Below are 18,291 nucleotides of genomic sequence, written 5' to 3'. Positions count from 1 at the left end.
AAGTCCAGCTCTTGTCTTTCTAAGATGCTCTTTTTTTGTTCCCCAGGCTCAGATTTCAGGGCTTTCTCCATGTACTCGTTTATTTATTTTTGCATTGATTTGGAGAGAAGTCATCCAGCCTTCCTGCCCCGTTAATAATTAACAAGAAAGCCACAGTCTGCCAGTGTCTTTACTCAAGTGAACGTGGCCATTGCTTTCCTCCTGGCGCTTATCTTCCCTACCCAGAAATCCCAAGGTTCTCACTGTCTGCAATGGCTGTTTAATTCTGCAGACCCAGCCAACCTGACATATTTTCTCACCTTGCTGTACAATTTCCACCTGCCTCGGCTGCAGAAACTTCTGGACATTCCCCTGGCTTGCCAGAACGTGATGCCTTACAAACAGCTCTGTTTCCAGGCAGGGTATGTGGGGGAGATCCGCGTCCACCCCCAGTCATGCACAGCAGCACTCTGGAGTCAGTGTAGTCTAAATAAAAGAGAGTTGGCTCTGATGCCCCTCTGCTCTTTGGCCACGCGGGAGTCACTGCGGGTTGTGGACATAGGGAAAGGGTGACAGAACTGGAGCTGTTTAAAGAGGTGCTGCTGTGAATGTAGGAATGGAGGTTTCCATGCACTGGAAGGAGCAGCTGCTGCTGATAAAGAGGAAGCTGATGGAAAGGGCGCTTTTTTGCACCCCGCCGTCAGTCTGCAGCATTGTTCTGCTGCAGGGACCCGTGGTGTGAAAGCAGGGGGGATTCGTGCCTTGCTCTTTACTGGAATGGAGAACTGGGAAGTCCTGGTTTCATTTCATGGTTCTTGCTAGTAAATGAATGCCACGAGTGCTTGGTCTGTCATGCTGCTGTAGGTTCATAGAATGGGCTCTGATTTATTCCACAGGAATGCCTTCTTGCCAGCATCCTTTTTCTCCTCATCAGGAAACCATAGGAATGACATGCAGTGTGGGCATGACCTTTCCCTGGGGTTCATCTCTTGTGTCCTCCAGCATGGCCAGCTTACCAGCACAGAACACTGCCTTGGCTGGCAGCACTCTCTCTGCATACATTTACAAACAGGATACATTTTGGGGAGGATAAAGGAGCGTATAACCAGGAGGGGGAATGGCTGTTTACAAGGATGGGTAGTGATAGGACAAGGGTAGGATAGTAGTAGGGTAGGATAGTGAAGGACAAGCTGAGACAGGGGAGGTGTAGGTTGGATATTAGGAAGTTTTTCCCCCAGAGGGTGGTGACGCACTGAACAGGTTGCCAAAGGAGGCTGTGGATGCCCCATCCCTGCAGGCATTCAAGGCCAGGCTGGATGTGGCTCTGGGCAGCCTGGGCTGCTGGTTGGTGGCCCTGCACATAGCAGGGGGTTGGAACTGGATGAGCATTGTGGTCCTTTTCAACCCAGGCCATTCTATGGTTCTATGATTCAGGAGTTGGAATGGGTCTTTTCTGTGCCCAAACTTTGTAGCTATGAAAAAATAGCAGTGGCCAGATGATAAGAGCAGGCCAGCATCCAGCAAAGCAGGACTGGAATCCTTTTTGGTGGTGAAACCCAAACACACTTTGTGCTCTCCTGTGGCAGGAAACACGCTGGCTTCGTCAGCGATGGGAAAAAAGCAACCTGGTGGCTGTTTAAGAATAAGATGAAGGGACGTGTCTGTCCCACTTTAACCTCAATTTGTAAGTTAAAAGTTAGGGATGAAACAGTCTGAAGGAGTGATGGGTGCTGCATAATTACTGTAGAACATAGGAAATGCAGATTCCAGGTCCTTGCAAAGAGCAGGGCGCTTCCTTTGCGAGGTATTCTCATTATGCTGTGACAAAAGCATATGTGCAAATTAGTGATATATGCCGCTAACATCAGACAGCTCCAGCAGTGTCTCCCCGTTCTCCTTCCCAGTCTTAAGTTGGATCAGCGATCAGTTAGTGGGATTTTTGCCTGACTAAGGAACAGGAAAGAGCAAGTGAGATTTATCGCATGGCTCAAGGTGCACTTCATTTGCATTATATTAGCTGTGCTGTCTGATTAAAAGCCGGGGCTGGGAACACGTGTAAGAGAGAGCATGGTGTGCATGGGGAAGCGGGTTGCTGTAGAAACTCTTCACTCGGCAGCCCTGCACCAAAGGCGTGCTGAATCATAACTGCCAGCACTTCGCTTGGCTCCATCTGATAGCGGTGAACGGTGTCATGTCCACTTCTGTGCTCCTTCTGCCCCGGATCACCGGAGCCAAGCAGCAGCCCTGATGGCTTTTACTGCTCACCAGACCCAGAGGGATTATGCTGGGATTCAATCTGTGGCATCTACAATGAGATCGGGGGTGCAGAGATGGAGGAGCTGCAGTTAGCAGCAGTGCAGAGGGCGCTTTGGGTCTGACAGGCACCCAAGGGTGTTTACAACGATGCCAGTGACATCAGGTGGCAAAGTTCAGTCAGAGCACAGCACCCTTCTCTCAGTTCTGCGCTGCTGAGCTCAGGCAGCAGCAGCAGCAGCCCTGGGGGCTGTGGGAAGCCAGGCAGGCAGAGCTGCTGCCGGGTGTGGGACGCTGAGGGCAGCGTGCATGCAAAGGATGGATGGTTGCTAACCCTGCGTGAGTTGGAGGCTGTCACAAAGAGGACTCCCATCTCTTGCTGCCAGCAGCTAAAATCAATACCATTGCACAGAGGATGTGAGGGAGGCTCCTGAAGCGGTGCGCTGCGGCCTCCAACATCAATCTGTCTCATTGGACTCAGGTTAGCAGCTCGGTGCTGCCCGGGCAAACTGCTCAGCCAACAAAAGCCATGCATCATTTCACCTGCATCCCGCTTGGATTCTGAGGTTGGTTGGTTGTTTTACCGCACTAAGGAAATTCTCAGAGCAGAACTGAACTCACTGCTTGGCAAACAGAGCAGGAGAGAAGAGCAGCTGCATTCGCAGCAATGTGTTCACACACAGGTTTTGTGCTGAGCCCACCTCCTTGCTGGGAAGCTGGTGCTGCTTTCTGCATTTCGAATGGGCTGAGATGGAGTTGTGCAAAGTAGGAATGGGGTCTGACCTCATCTCTCTGATAGCTTTCTCTCCTACACTGTTTCCTATTCACCTTCCAACTGCAGAGCCCTGAGTTGAGCTGATGGCAATCCTCATGGGCAGCAGGTTTTTTCTGGCTGATGGAAAGCTGACATTTGCCTGGGCAGCAGAAGGCCGCTGACTGCCGGGGGTGATGCAGCTTGCTGCTAAGCCAGGACGGCGCTCGTGCTCCCATCTGTGCACGCAGGTCTCTGCAGCAGCACTCGGTGGTGCCTTCACTGAGCCGAGCGACCCGCGTGCCTTCCTTCGTGCTGGAGGGGCACGTTTGCAAGGACAGGGCTGGAAGCACACATAGGCTGTGAGCTGGGCATGAACAGCATCACACTGACAGCCTCACTCCATGGGACCTTTGCCGTGGGAGGTGCTGTGTCCCGAGAGGGGCATTGTCAAAGGAGGCAATGTCACAAGATTCTGTTCTCACCTTTTAGGCTCAGGCTTCGGTACACTGACAGGGAACAACATGGCTTGTAAGCTGGTGCAACCAGGTGCAACCAGAATGTGTCTCAGCACAATGAGACTCTCCAAAGCCTGCTTGGAAGCAAAGGGAGAAAATAGCTGCTGAGTGTAAAAAAGACGGAGCGAAGGGCCACGATCCACGCTCTGATCGTGCTCTGTGTGTGTGTCTGTGCAGTGGAGTGCTACGAATGGCTGGTGGAGATTGATTATATGCTTAAATACTGCTCCCGCTGCTAAGCATTAGCATGGCTGCATGACAGCACGGCAGAGGCAAGTCAGGCGCGCTGGGAAAGGCTCGAGAGGCCATGGGGAGCTGCGGGGCTCCGCTCCTCCAGCAACGTGGCAGCAGCCGAAGCAAAAACGCCTTTAATCCTTTGGCTGCTGTGCCTTTGGGGGAGCTTTCCTGTGGCTTTGTGTTACAGGAAACAGGCTGTGGCTCAGTCTGGGGGGGTTCGTTCCTTTTCAGGCTATCTGGAAGGATTACGTTTGATTATATTTCTAACAAAGGCGGTGGTAACGTGCTGAAGAGTCACCAAGCTGCCTCGCTGTTCTTTGTGCATTCAAAGGCCCAACTGTTGCGTCACCGTCAGGCGACTTCACAGTCAGTGTTTTCAGTTAATTGTGACTGAAAAGGATCTCCGAGATGCACATTTCTGGGTGGCAGAGCCAACCTCTGGCTGTGCCACTTCCTTAAGGCACGGAGATACATCCATCTGCAGCAGGAAGCGCTGCTCCCAGCACCACTGCAGGTGCAGAGGGCTTTGGGGCTCGGCTCCGTCCGGCCCAAGCAGCTGTGATGGCAGCTCTGCCTCTGCGGTGCACATCTGTTAGCCTTGTGTTGTTTAAGGTCATTTTATATTCCCTGGAAACAGAGTCTGGCTTTAGCAGTCCCAGCGCAGTGGCTTTGTGCTGGGTTGCCAGCAGCAGTGTGAGACCACAGCTCCCTTCCTGACGTCCACCTCCAACTGCTCCTCTCTCGGCTTCTGCTGAAGCTTCGTAGCTCCAAGGAGCCCCAGCAGCTCATAAGCACAGAGCCTCCCATAGGGCCCAATACACCTCGGGGTGCCTGGCGGAAGGATGTGGTCCACACGGGGGAATTCCTCATCAGCTCCATAAGCTGGAGGCAGCCCACGGTGCTGCACATCCATTTTCCAGCCGGCTGAAATGTGATGAGCTGACACAACACGGAGCACTGTAGACGCGGTGCAAACCAGCACGGATTTCTGCTAGCCAAGGGCTGCGTGCTCTGACAGCAATTGTCCCAGGTGGCCCCATGGCAGCACGGGGAAAACGTGCCCTGAGAAGGGAGCATCCGGAGGGGAGCTGTGCCTGCAGGCAGCGCGGCGCTCAGCAGCCACGAGCTGGGACTGCCTGTGGCGGTGGCCGTGGAAGTCAGAGCTGCCGGTTTGCAAGGAGCAGATCCCAGGAGCTGCACGATACTGACAGCAGCTGAAAGGGCACCGTGAGTTCAGCAGCTGGAGAGTGTTTGATCTTTCCGCTGCTCCGAGTCCTGCTTACAATAACCGTCTCAGGAGCCAGCAGATATTCCCCATAAGCCCTCTTCGGTAACAGATACTCTTCAAAATGATATTAAAAAGGGAAATGTGCATCATGCTCAGACAAAGGGTCGGGTCTTCCTCTTTCCAAAGCTCCTCCTGGAGATACAGCTGTCTGGGGGACGAGCAGGATCCAACCTACGTCACTGTAGCAAAAGCACTGCAGCTGCTCTGCCTGAAGCCCCACAGCCCAGGCTGGTGGTTGGTAATCAGAAACCCCAATGCCACACTCACGAGCTGTGCAGAGCACATTTACATCCAGCCTTCAGCTTACAGAGGGCAGAATGCATCTCTGGGTTAGCCGAGCTGGGAGCTCTTTGGGGCTTCTGTCCCTGAGCAGGTTTGGATTGTATTCCTTTAGAAAAAGGCTCTATTTGGGTTGAGTTGCTCAGGCTGCCTGTGAGATTTTGACACAGCAGCTGCATCGAAGCAAGTGGGATTGAGCACTCGAACCTTCTCACTGCGTATTGCAGAAGTTGTCCTGGCTGTCTTCCCTGCCCGGGGGAGATGGAGGCAATGGGCGTGAGGCAGCTCACCGCTGCCATCTGAAAATGATCCGTGTTATTTTAGTGGCAGTGCTGCCAGATCAAGTGGGACCTCACTGAGCACTGACCGGGATATGGGAAGACAGCTTTCTTCTCCCCGAGCTGCCTACAGAGAGCCCACTGGTCACACTGCCCAGATAATAAGCAGCGTCCCCCTGTTGCACAGAACCTCTCCCAGCCCCTGGCCCAGGACAGCTCCTGTGAGCAGTTCACTTCAAGTGCCATATCAGTAAGGTCAGGTTTCCTCTTGGACAGGATCTGGTAGAAGATAATAGAATAAATAGAATCACAGAATCACTGGAAAAGCCATCTCAGACCCCCAAGTCCAACCCCAGCCCATCCCCACCATGACACCAACCCACGTCCCTCAGTGCCACATCCCCACGGTTCTGGAACCCCTCCAGGGCTGGTGACCCCACCAGGTACCTCTCCAGGCATAAAGACATGAGAACCTCTTTCATCTGCTTGCCGGGCAATGACGTGACTTCTCTAGCTCTACAGGGAGGAAGCATCCAGGTGTAAGCACAATGCAGCCTGGTGTTGGTGGGAAGCAGGTTTGAAGCAGCCCGTCTGCTGCCCGCAGCCTGCAGCTTGCCTTGGCCCTCCATCCAGAGGGATAAAACCCCCATATGGCCACTTGGTGGGACGCAAATCTGGGATGAGTTGAAAGTAGGAGGGATGCAGACAATCCCACATTAAAGAATAACCCGTCCATATGTTTCCTCTCTGCTCTTTCTGCAGGCTGAGGGGTGAGGAAACACGAGGGGTCTTTTTGCCCTGGGAGCTGGGACTCGAGGTTCTCCATTTGGCTTTGGGTGCATGTGTGCAAACAGAGAGCAGCGCCCGCTCCCTGGGCAGCCATCCTTAGGATCTTGATTGCAAGACAATCACAGTGTTGTGCTGATGGATGGGAGTAATGGTTGCATGATGATCATAGAAGGAAATGTGCTCCCAAAGAGCCTCAGAGGCAGCTACAGAAAGAAGGAACACATTTGTCCTCCTCTAAAGCAGTGACTCCACTGCGGAAGTGGGGCCAGACTTTGGTTCCATCCACAGCAATGCAGATCCCTCCAATGAACGGCATCAGCTTCAGCTTTTCACGTGCCTGACAGCACCAGAATGGGGTCCATTTGACGCAAAAAGAAAACGAATGTGAGGAGTTCTGTGGTTCCTCCCTTTCTGGGTGCCAGCCCCGGGTGGGAAGAGCAAAGGCAGCCCGGCAGTAGGGTTGCAGTACCTGCAGGAATACAGGCTGTGGTTGGGAGGCTCTGGGTGCTCAGTGGGGACAGACAGCAGCGCCTGCAGGGGTGAATTCACAAATCAGGGAGAGGAAATTTCTTCTTTTCGAAGATCAGATCTGTTAAAAAACCCTCTTTCTTCCTGGATTCTGTGTTGGAGCTTAGAGAAATGAGCCTTTCCCTGCAGCACGTGGCAGCAGGATGCAGCACATGGAGGAACGAGGCTGCGGTTGCAAACAGTGGTGTTCTCCATTTTCACTTTCATTTCAGCTTTAGAAATATTGATCTGAAAAAAAATATGAACATAAAAATCAAGGCACGGTGAGACTTTGCAGAAGTGAAGTGCTGAAAGGGCACTGATTTGGGGTTGGTAGAGCTAGTTTATTTTCTTCTCTTGTAGAAGGGACCTTTAAAGACCATCTGGTCCCATTCCACGCACTGGACAGGAACACCTGCAGGTGCTCAGAGGCCCCCAGCCAGACTGCAGGGAGATCCTGGGGATCCCTATAGGAGGTGAGAGAGAAGGGAAGGAAAAGGAAAAGGAAAAGGAAAAGGAAAAGGTGAAGGAAAGAGAAAAGGGGGAAGGGAGAGGGAGGGGAGGGGAGGGGAGGGGAAGGGAAGGGAAGGGAAGGGAAGGGAAGGGAAGGGAAGGGAAGGGAAGGGAAGGGAAGGGAAGGGAAGGGAAGGGAAGGGAAGGGAAGGGAAGGGAAGGGAAGGGAAGGGAAGGGAAGGGAAGGGAAGGGAAGGGAAGGGAAGGGAAGGGAAGGGAAGGGAAGGGAAGGGAAGGGAAGGGAAGGGAAGGGAAGGGAAGGGAAGAGTTGCTTTCAGCCCTGGAAGCTGCAGTGTCTGTGTGCGCTGAAGCGACACAGCAGGCTCCTTTCTATAGCAAATATTGCTATAGTGAAAAAAAGAGAGGCTTTCCCTCCCTGACTATGGATGCATGTACCTCCTTTGTTACTTGGACAAGCTGCTTTACTCAGATGAAGCATGTCCTGCTCTGTTTTGGTTTTGCAGCTGGCAGGAAACATCACACTGGGAAACCCCACCTGGCTGAGGGTCCCCGGGTGGCTGCACTGTTCTCTGAGAATCACTGTGCTCTCTGCAACCTCTGCCAGCAGTCCTCCCACCACTATTTATTGCAGTTTCCAGACCACCTGCAGGCCCCCTGAGCTCTGCGTGAGGGCAGATTTGCGGCGGCCACGGATCAATATGACCTTCTGTTTTATGAATGGGGGAAGGGAATTTATTTGGAGGCAGAGCATCCACAGCACATCGTGGTTTGGGGCTTCTGTAAGCAATTATTGCAAACCTTGCATCTGGGAGTGAGGACTGCAAGCAGTTCTCTTCGAGGTCAGGGGATGCATCAGTTCACTTGTGGGCACTGCCCCGTCCTCCTGTGTGCAACGTGCAGCAGTTTGGGTTGGGCTTGGTGATCTCGGTCTTCTCCAACCCTAACGATGCTATGATTCTGTGATCCTATAACTCTAAGCTGGGTCGGCCCCGACTTGCAGAAAGGCCCCAGAGGAGGTGGGTGTGGGTATGGGCAGTCAGCGGCTTCGTTGTCTGCAGACAGTCCGAAGGATTATCTGCTGGAACACCCAGAACATGGGGGGCAGTAGGAAGCTCTGAGATTCCACCTCCCCTCCTTTCCTTCTTCCCATAGAGCTGTGAACTTCAGCCTCAGGTAATGGGGCAAAGCAGCGCTGTGCAGATATCCTGCCCACGTGGAGCAGCAATGCAGAATTTGGCTACGTGTGTTTCTCCACTGCTCCATCGCTCCCCATCCCTGTGTCCACTGTCAGATTTTGTGTCTCAGTTCCTACAGTTACAGATTCAGGGACTGAAGGAATAATGGCTACTGGGACCCCATCAGGAAAAAAAAAAAAGAAGTGCCGTAAGATTTTTGGCCATAAGAGGTTTAAGAACTTCCACAGCTGAACGAATCAGCGTCCCCTAACTGACAGAGGATAATGGATTTAATAAATAGCTATGATTAAGTCTCATGTTATTTTTAAATAATTTCAAGAGCTGTTGCTCTAATCCCTCCGTGGCTGGCAGGAAGGATGCTGCTCAGCAGTTAAAATTAGTTCCCTCGCCTTCAGCCCGGTGTGCAGTTACAGCCCCCGGGGCCGTGGCGGTTTGCTGAGGCATCCACTTCTTCTGGACATCCACAGCTGCATTTGCTGAGTGCTCTTTGCCTTGGGAAGCACCCCCTGAAAGGACCAGTGTTTTGGCCACAGGGGTGTCAGATGTGAACACTGTATTTGCTCACCCAAAGAAAACATCGAGCTGAGATGTCCCACGGTGCAGCTGCTGCCCATGGCACAGTCAGTCTTTATCAAACAGAGCCAAATTCCCATATATTTAGGAGCAAATCAAGCCACCTTTAACACAGGTTGCTTTTCCTGCCAGCCCATCACCCTGCAGGGACACAGCACTTGGATCAAAGACCACAGTGTGTTGTCGCACATCGTCAGTGACATCTCTCCTTGTCCATGGCACTGTCAACCAAACTGATGGAAAGTGGTTTCTTCCCTTCCCTTCCCTTCCCTTCCCTTCCCTTCCCTTCCCTTCCCTTCCCTTCCCTTCCCTTCCCTTCCCTTCCCTTCCCTTCCCTTCCCTTCCCTTCCCTTCCCTTCCCTTCCCTTCCCTTCCCTTCCCTTCCCTTCCCTTCCCTTCCCTTCCCTTCCCTTCCCCTTCCCTCCCAAACCCAGCTGCAGCGCTCAGCTCTGTTGTCGCTCAGCAGTAAGGCAGGGATGACAATAAATCCCTTCTCCCACCTTCTTGCTGCATGTCCCCAGCAGACAGACCGTAACGGACAGGGCTGTCACTTATTATGTGCTCATTTCGTGCTGAACATAACGCAGCTCTGATCGCAGCTCAGATGGGGGCTGCACCAACCATGGGGCTGCAATGAATCCCCAGGGCTGGCAGTGGGGACGGCACCGGGATGCAGGGATGGGTATGGGCTGTGCCAGGAGGGCTCATCCCAACCCCACCCAGGGAATTTCCAACCTCTGTCCTACACATGGCCCAGGGCACGGCATGGGTTCACTGGGGTTCTGGGGAGGTGTGGGCTGCAGGGATGTCAGTGCTGGCTTCTTCCCGACCCCAGGGCTAGGCTTATTGAAGAGACATGGCGATAACACAGGAAAAATCAGTGCTTTTGTCTCGGGGCTTAAAAGAGCTGCCACCAGTCGCCGTCCCACTGCCGTGCAGTGCCACACTGGGAGCAACTGGGCGAAGGCGTGCGGGCTGCAAGGGAGCAGCAAAGCTCTGTGCCAGAACCACAGCTTCCCTACCTGTCACCGCATGGATTTTCAGCCTGAGCACACAAAGCTGAGCTCAGGGGACACTGTCGTGTCGATTTAGGGTTTTATCTCCTTTCCTCTCCATTAGCTCTGATACCCTCTTATTATGCTGCAAAGAGAACCGTTTTCTCCTCCAGCGGTTGTCCCCTTTCCCACTCGGCGCATATCGATCTGCCCGTGTCCTCAGCGTGGGGTGAGCTCAGCACGGCCGTGTCACCTCACATGCCATCACCCATAGGGCCAAGGATGGAGAGGAAAGGACAGCAAGTGATTGCCACGTATTCTTCTCCCCATCCTCTCTCTCCCTACAGCAGTAGAGCACAGGGCTGGGAGCTGCAGATGCGAACCAGCTCTGGGCTGAGGCTGCTGGGGATGGGTAATGGAATGATCTCAGCCCTGGCTGAAATCTGATGGACTCGGGAAGACTGTGGGATCCTGCTGGGTTCTCCGTGCTGCCCCAGCCCAGGCAGTGTAAGGATATCCCCAGAAAGTCCACTGTAATAATGCCAAAGTGGGCAAAGTGCAGCGCAGTGCATGGAGAAGATGGAAGATAGAGAGGTGACGATGGAGGAGAGAGAGAGGAGCTGGAGGTGTTAGGGTGGCCCAGGCAGGATAGCAGCTCAGAGATGAAAACAGTGCTGCTCCAGGTGCACCCAAACTGCTGGGGCAGGAGCAGCTGGGGCTAATGAGGAGGTCTGGGGAGAGCCAATGGTTGGGGCCAGCCTGGGGTGTGTGGCTCCAGTGGGGGCAATAAATAGGCAGCTGAGGGTTTGGAGAGCATGAGAGGGAGGGTTGAGGGTGAGTGGTATTTTTCCCCTCTTTTAGTGGTGGTGGGTTTCTGCTGTGTGTGTTTTAAGTGGGTGATCTTGGTGGTACCTGACTGCTGGGAATATGTGCTGGGTGAAGCCATGCTTTGCTGCCTGCTGGGAGGGCTGCCTTGGTCTCATTTGTGTGTGTTTTTCGTATGCCTGTGGGGTTGTTTTTGTTGTTGTTGTTATGAGAAACTTAGGTGCAATATTGCCTGTCCTGCTTATGTCTCCCACCTGGGGTTATGTTAGGTGTGTTTGAAGGGGGTTTGTTTGAGCTTGGTCACACTGCCAGTGCATGACCTCTGCTATGGGTATCTCTGGGCTGTGGGGTGGGATATGGGCTGGGATGTGGCTGCCTTCCTTGAGATGGGGCCCTGAGCTGATGCTTCCAGGAGCCCTTGGTAGCCCTGCCAGGCTTAGGCTGTCTAAATCAGTGGGACCCAGAGCTGGAGGAAGGTGTTCCAACCCTATCTCCACAAGGAGAGGTGTGCCCTTCTTCCTCATGGGATCACAGCTGTAGCTGTAACTCTCCCAGCCTGGTGTTAAGTAGTGGTTTGTGCCTGTGCTTAGTTTAGAGGCTGAGCTGTGGTTTGTGTGGATTTCTCTGAGCTCTGCTGAGGGCAGAGGGCTTGGCATCCCCCTTGCTGGGGGCAGCAGGTGTGTGGGGCTGTTGTGGGGTCCCAGATCCTCAGGGGATGGAGGTGGTGTGGCTGTGACCTGACTCTGCCCTGTGCTGCCCCAGAGCACGTGGAAGCTTTCAGCTGGCAGCAATCCTTGACCTGCCAAGATGCCAGTCGTACACGAGCATGGTGAGAGGATGAAGAGGTTCAAGAACAAGGGCAAGGACACTGCAGTAAGTACAGACCCCGCTGTCTGTGGCACCTCCTTCCAGAACAGTGGGGCCAGCTGAAGCCTATGTGAGGGCTTCTGAATGCCCCTTATCCTCAATCTTAGTACAGGCTGTCAGGGATACTTTGTTAGCTTCAGATATATGGTGTGGAGCTGCTGGGATGTGTTAGTAGTGGGATACAGGCTTTGGGTGGGTGGCTGTGGGCTGCCACGGCTGTCACTGCTGCCAGCATCCTGGTGGGGGGAAGATGCTCTGTTGTGACCCTCCTGGCTGTGGCTGGCTCTACTCCCTGTAGCAGTCCTGGGGTTGCAGAGTGAGATCCAGCATAGGGGTGAGCTGGATGGTGCTGACATGATGTCCTGTGCCCCCAGGCCCTGCGCAGGCAGCGGGTGGAGGTGAACATTGAGCTGCGGAAGGCCAAGAAGGATGAGCAGATCCTGAAGCGCAGGAGCATTTCCATTGTCTCTCTGGAGAAGAGCCCCTCACCAGCAGAAGAGAAAAACGTGGTGAGTGCTGGCTGTCTGCTCCCGGGTGGGTCAGTGCTGCAGCACATGGCTGGTGCAGAGCATCCCATCTGCTCTGGGACTTGGGCTGCCACCACCACATCCAGCCCTGTGACCTGGGTTAACAGCCAGAGATGGATACAGGGACTGGGGAGGGATTTAGGTGCTGCCCAGCCCACTTCTGTGCTATTTTGCTTGGAAATGTGTAATGCAGCTTCCCTTGATGGTAGGTAAAACTGGGTGCAGCTCCAGGCACCTGAGCAGGATAATTGCTGTGCTCATGGCCCCATTATGGTGCCAAGGACTCCCTTGCATTTGATTACAAGGATCATCTACCTGGAGGGCATTTGTGGGATTCTCTTCCTATGTCTCATCCTGAAACTGCATTGCATAAAGGGCAGACACCACCTTAGATATGGAGCAGTGATTGCCTTGGGTCTAGACAGCTGATTGAGTGTGAGATTACACTGGAGGGCGTCCTGGCTTGGAGTTCTGACTTACTGTCTGACTCTGAATCATCCCAACACAGATTGTTCCACTGTCTTTGGAGGAAATAGTGGAAGCTGTGAATGGAAGCAATACTTCGCTCCAGCTGCAGGCGACACAGGCAGCCAGGTATGCTGCCTGATGGGAGGGATGGGGCTGCTGTGGGGTTTGGGGGCCAGGGGGCATTGTTCCTGCTTGGGGGGCACTGAAGACACAGTAAGCTGCACTGGGGAAGGAACCTGCTAGCCCTGGGGGCTGGGGTCCTGCAGAGTGCCATGCTGGGCTCTGGGCAAAGCCAGCTGAAGGGTTGGTGGTGCCTTCTGGGCTGTGCTGACTGCAGCCACCTGGGGTGGATGGAAAGGAACCAGGTGTTGGAGGCTGGGTCAGAAGAAGGGCTGCCCTGCAGTGGGATATGGCTGAACAGGGCTGTCCTTGTGTGAGTTACCATCAGCAGGAATTTACCCTTATGGTCCAGGAGGCTGCATTGCAGCTGGGGTTTTCCTGGGATAGAACCCTGCTGTGCAGTACAGCTGGCTTTCTGCCTGCTCCAGCTGAGCCTGCCCATGCCTGGGGTGTCCTGGCAGCACCCTGAGCTTGCACAGTGGTGAGATCTGGTGGTGGCACACATCTAAACCATGGATTCCCTCCTCTGCCAGCACAGGTGTTGTGGCTGGAATTCAGATCTGGCTGGAAATGCTCCCTCTTCCAGCTGTTCTTGGCTCAATCAGAGCCCTGATGGTGTCTTATGCAGATGGAGCCCTGTGGCCATAAACTGTGCTGTGCCCTCTTGCAGGAGGATCCTGTCCAGGCAGAAGGACCCCCCTCTCAACCAGATCATCGAGCTGGGGATCATCCCCAGGCTGGTTGAGTTTCTATCCCGTACTGACAGTGCTGCTCTGCAGTTTGAAGCAGCCTGGGCACTGACCAACATCGCGTCCGGCACCTCGGAGCACACCAGGGCAGTGGTGGAGGGGGGGGCCATCCCTGCATTCATCTCCCTCCTGTCCTCCCCCCACATGCACATCAGTGAGCAGGCCGTGTGGGCGCTGGGCAACATCGCAGGTGAGTGGGGACCCCAGACAGGGCTGGGTTAGGATACAGTCACTGCCCCAGCTGCTGCTGGGGTGGTCAATAGTGGTGTTCCTTGAAATGGGCCCATCTCCATGCAGCTCTGTCTCCATTCTGTGATTCTCACAGCCTGGCAGCCTTTCTGACCCTGGGTTGGTCCTGCAGGAGGATTCTGGTCAAAACCAAATGCAGGAGTGCATCTTGCTGGGCTGGTCTAACCCCCCAGCTTTGTTAGTAGTGGGGCCTCTGGCTGCTGTTGGATGTTGTCTGTCTTGTCTCTTAAAGAGGGTTATTTATGATATGTCTTTATCCATGCAGGTGATGGTCCTCTGTACAGAGATGCTCTTATCAATTGCAATGTGATTCCTCCCTTGCTGGCTCTGGTGTCACCTGTAACTCCAGTAAATAACTTTCTTGTTCCTGACTTGGCACTCCTGGTCACTTGGGTAAAGGGTGAATGGTGATGTGACTCTCAAAACAGCTGGATGGGACCCTTGTCTAAACTGCTTTTAATGAGCCTAACCCTGAACAAGACGCCAGGCAGACGCATTTCAAGTCAATGCAATGACTTAGACAAAGCTTCCCCATCCAGCTTTGACCATCTCAAGCTAGGAGTAAGTAGCAATTGGCGCTCAGCAGACCTGCATATGCATGCAGAGGGCAGAACTTGTCCTTCCTGCTTCCTCCTGCTGTGCCCTGCCCTCCCGCAGCAGTGCCTGCCCCACAGCTCTCGGGGGAAGAAGGACCTTCTCAGAGTGGTGTGAGGTGAGCTGCAGCTCTGAGAGCTCCAGCAGTGGGGTGGATGCCCCCAGGTGTCCCACCCTGTGTGTGGTGGGTGCCGTGTGCTCTCTGTAGGCAGAAATTGGGCCTTTCAGGGTAGGGCTGAGAAAACACCCTCTGGGCCTTCTGTGAGTTTATATTGCAAAATCTGTATAAGGCTTCTCCGGCCACTCCTGACTCACCTTTGTCTCTTACTGTGACATTTCAGTGCTTCCCAATATGACAGTCCCATCCCCTGCACACCTTGGTGGCTGTGATGCTCTGCATGGAGCTCCACTGCTCTCCTCACTGGGATGAGGGAACTCAAACCCTTCTCTATGACAATGGGCTGCTAATATTAAAGTAACACCCTTGATCTTGTCCAAAGAATGCTCTGTAATTTGTCTGGGGATCCAGCAGTGAGCTGTTTGGTGCCTTTGTTAGTCATGGTGGCTTGTCATGCCACCAGATCTGAGGTTATTGGAACTCAGTATTGGAGAAGGAGGAGGGGAGGTCTGCTCTTTCATCTCCCTGCTTCAAACAAGCCTCAGCCCTTATTAAAGAGGCTGCTTCTGGCTGATAGCATCTGCTGCTGTGGAGCAGTGCTGGTTGCACCAGAAGGCTCTGCAAGGAGGATCTCACAGCTCCCTCATCTTCCAGGTTGGGTTCCTGAGGAACATCACATGGACTCTGTCAAACCTCTGCAGGAACAAGAACCCATACCCACCCCTGGAGGCAGTGAGGCAGCTGCTGCCCATCATCACCTGCCTGCTGGAGCATGAGGACAAGGAGATCGTCTCTGACTCCTGCTGGGCTGTGTCCTACCTGACCGATGGCTCCAATGACCGCATCCAGATCGTGGTGGATACGGGGATTCTGCCACGGCTGGTGGAGCTCATGGGCAGCCCTGAGATGATTGTCATGGTAGGGAACAACTGATAGTTCAGGGTCTCTGACCCTTTAATGTAGGGGCATCTGGGGGGGGGGGGGGAAGGAGCAGCTCCTTGCTGTCTGTGGTCTGCTGCCTCCTCACTCTGCAGTTCAGCTTGTTGCTGATCAAGCCAGTGCTCTGTTCCTTCTTGCTGTGGCTGGGAAGGGCCTGTAAAGCTGCTTCGATCAGAAGAGGAGGCTGGTAGGTAGGTCTGTAACCGCAGCAGTAATCATCCATGGGACTTCATTTGAAGGATCAGGCACTTAGTGAGGGCTCTTGCTGGTCTTTCTGGTGTGTATTCCTTGAGATAAGATTTCTCATCTCCATCTGCTCTAATCTGTCTAGACTCCAGCTCTGCGTGCCATTGGGAATGTGGTTACAGGGACTGATGAACAGACCCAGGCAGCTATCGATGCTGGTGTCCTGGCTGTCCTGCCCCTTCTCCTTCGTCATACAAAGCCAGCTATACAGAAGGAGGCAGCATGGGCACTCAGCAACATTGCAGCTGGGCCCTGCCAGCAGATCCAGCAGCTCATCACCTGCGGGCTGTTGCCACCTCTGGTGGAGCTGCTTGATAAGGTAAGGGGATGGGCACAGCCCTGTGCACATAGGGGCAGTGCTCAGCTTCAGTCTGTGCTGCTTTGTTATGAGGTGCTGTGCCCAAGAGCCACCTGAACAGTTCTGTGAAGCTGCTGGGATCTGAGGAGCAGCATGAGTTACTTAGTACATCTGCATGGAGAAACAGCTTGGAGCTGGTCTTGGCAGCTCTGCCATGTGTCCATCCAGCGCTAGGAAAGTGGACCAGTCCAAACTGTGTGCAAAAAGTGGCTCTCCTCCCCTGGCATCTCAGCCTGCTCTGAGGGTTGCTGAAGTCTGGGAATGCCTTTTCTGTGCTGCTCTTCCAGGGGGATTTCAAGGCCCAGAAGGAGGCGGTGTGGGCAGTGGCCAACCTGACAACTGGTGGCACTGTGGAGCAGGTGGTGGAGCTCGTCCAGTCTGGGGTCCTCAAGCCTCTGCTCAACCTGCTTTTGGCCAAAGACAGCAAAACCATCCTGGTCATCCTGGATTCCATTTCAAATCTCTTCCTGGTAAGATCTTATGTTGTCTCCCTTCACCAAAGGAGCTCTGCTTGCATGGTGCAGCTGGAACAGCTCCTTCCCAGCAGTTAGTCTTGCAGGAGTGAGTTAGACTTCATGCCTGATTTGTCTCTGGGTCCTTCTGGGTTGTCCAAAGGGCTTGACATGAAGTTCCTGAGCCTTTCTCCTCCTGGAAAGGAGAGGATGCAGTGTGCTAATCGCCAAGCCATATATTCTGTATGTATTTCAGGCATCTCTGCTGAACACAATGCAGACCCTTGTGTTCCTACCTGCAGTCACTTGACCCTTAGCTTCAGGGCCCTACAGCAGGGACCACCTTGGCCCCATTACTGACATGGGTTACACTTACCTCCTGTGTTTGCAGGCAGCTGAGAAACTGGGAGAGACGGAGCGGCTGTGTCTGCTGGTGGAAGAACTTGATGGTCTGGAGAAAATTGAAGCCTTGCAAACCCATGACAACAACATGGTCTACCGAGCTGCTCTGAATATCATAGAGAAGTACTTCTCTGGTGAGGTATGTTGTGCTCTTGCTGCTGCTTATTTGAAAATGAGCTGTTTTGTGCTGGAGTGAAGCACATCCTTTAAAGATGCTGAGATAAGTCCTTAAGTCTCTGTTTGAATTTGGTAGTTCCTATAGCTTACTCCCTTTACCTTCCAAAGCTCTGTAGAACCCCAGTCTGTCAGCTGACTGTTGTGCAATAGAGATGCTTTGATAGCATCTTGCTGTTGGAATTTCCAATGGCATCACTGCAGTTGCTGATATGCATCCCAAATGTGGGGAGGCTTCCTCTTTCCTGGCTGGCTTGTTGCTAGGAAGGGCAGCCTCCTACTCACTGATAACTGTGCTCAGGTTCCTTCTGGATTACTTGACTCCTGTCATGTTAAACTCATGGGAAAAGTATAGGGCCTCAGGTAGGAGTCGCAGGGGAATTCCATAACTGTCGCAGGTCCATATTTGGATCCAGCCTTGTGCTCACAGATTGGGGAACACCAGAGTAGAGGCTTATAGTGGCCTGGCAGAGCTCACAGCTGAGGTCTGAGCTTTGCCTGCAATGTTTAAATGAGTAAAGACTCAGACCCATTAACTGATGGCTGCCAACCTCCTCCTAGGAGACTCCTGATCTGCAGCCTGGGACCGATGAGGATGGGCTATATAACTTCTCAGTGGAGAAGCAAGACTTCAACTTCTGAAGACGAAGCTTTGCACAGCTCCGACTTGGTGGGTGGAGGCTGGGTGTCCTGACCAAGAGGAGTGGAGTTGTATAGTCCTTTTACATTTGAAACTTATCAATAAATTGCACTTGTGGATTTGTATTTCTTTCCTCTCTTCCTTTTCTCTCATACTCTGCTGTGGTGAAGGTCATAGTTCTCTGGGGCCTTAAATGCATGGAAAAACATGTGTTGGAGCTCTTGGATGTGTTTTCTGTGTGAGACGTTGCCTGCCTGCAGGAGCACAAGGTGTGTAACTCGATAACTGTTTGAGTCAAAGTGCTAAGAAGCAGAGTGTACCACCAAACCCTGCTTGGCCTTTGTGTTTGTGCTGTGGCTGCTGGGCCTCCCTGCAGGATAGAGAGCATTTCTCCTCCTGGCTGCCTAGAAAGGAGGAGGCAGAGCCTGTGCTCTGTACAAGGTGCA

The 18,291-nt window shown here is 53.3% G+C and overlaps 1 protein-coding gene and 1 long non-coding RNA gene across 3 annotated transcripts; both read left to right on the top strand.

Moving 5' to 3' along the window:
• The first annotated feature begins 2,430 nt into the window (after nucleotides 1-2,430).
• LOC121106776 lies at nucleotides 2,431-8,839 on the top strand. The gene is made up of 3 exons (XR_005839780.2): nucleotides 2,431-2,798; nucleotides 7,243-7,355; nucleotides 7,857-8,839. It is a non-coding gene; the product is annotated as an uncharacterized LOC121106776 (long non-coding RNA).
• Nucleotides 8,840-9,741: 902 nt separating this feature from the next.
• KPNA7 (karyopherin subunit alpha 7) lies at nucleotides 9,742-17,970 on the top strand. 2 transcript variants are annotated; one of them, XM_046901033.1, is made up of 11 exons: nucleotides 9,742-10,951; nucleotides 11,705-11,815; nucleotides 12,184-12,318; nucleotides 12,845-12,930; nucleotides 13,595-13,863; nucleotides 14,188-14,270; nucleotides 15,289-15,552; nucleotides 15,905-16,138; nucleotides 16,465-16,647; nucleotides 17,021-17,170; nucleotides 17,767-17,970. In XM_046901033.1, exons 2-11 carry the CDS (start codon nucleotides 11,750-11,752, stop codon nucleotides 17,845-17,847), a joined length of 1,551 nt encoding a protein of 516 aa, XP_046756989.1. In that variant the 5' UTR covers nucleotides 9,742-10,951; nucleotides 11,705-11,749; the 3' UTR covers nucleotides 17,848-17,970. The 2 variants fall into 2 exon arrangements, with proteins under 2 accessions (XP_046756989.1, XP_414795.4); XM_414795.8 differs by having other exon boundaries at nucleotides 10,933-11,815.
• The last annotated feature ends 321 nt before the right edge of the window (nucleotides 17,971-18,291 follow it).

This window comes from Gallus gallus, chromosome 14 (assembly GCF_016699485.2).
Source record: "Gallus gallus isolate bGalGal1 chromosome 14, bGalGal1.mat.broiler.GRCg7b, whole genome shotgun sequence".
NCBI classification, from domain to species: Eukaryota; Metazoa; Chordata; class Aves; order Galliformes; family Phasianidae; genus Gallus; species Gallus gallus.
This window is presented reverse-complemented; position numbering and strand designations above follow the sequence as displayed.

What these genes read in the sequence shown, in the direction of transcription:
- KPNA7 (XM_046901033.1), top strand. Translation starts at nt 11,750, where the DNA reads ATGCCAGTCGTACACGAGCATGGTGAGAGGATGAAGAGGTTCAAGAAC. An exon ending in GGCGCTGGGCAACATCGCAG is followed by an intron (nt 13,864 to 14,187) that starts GTGAGTGGGGAC and finishes TTATCCATGCAG; the next exon opens with GTGATGGTCCTCTGTACAGA. An exon ending in TGGTGGAGCTGCTTGATAAG is followed by an intron (nt 16,139 to 16,464) that starts GTAAGGGGATGG and finishes CTGCTCTTCCAG; the next exon opens with GGGGATTTCAAGGCCCAGAA.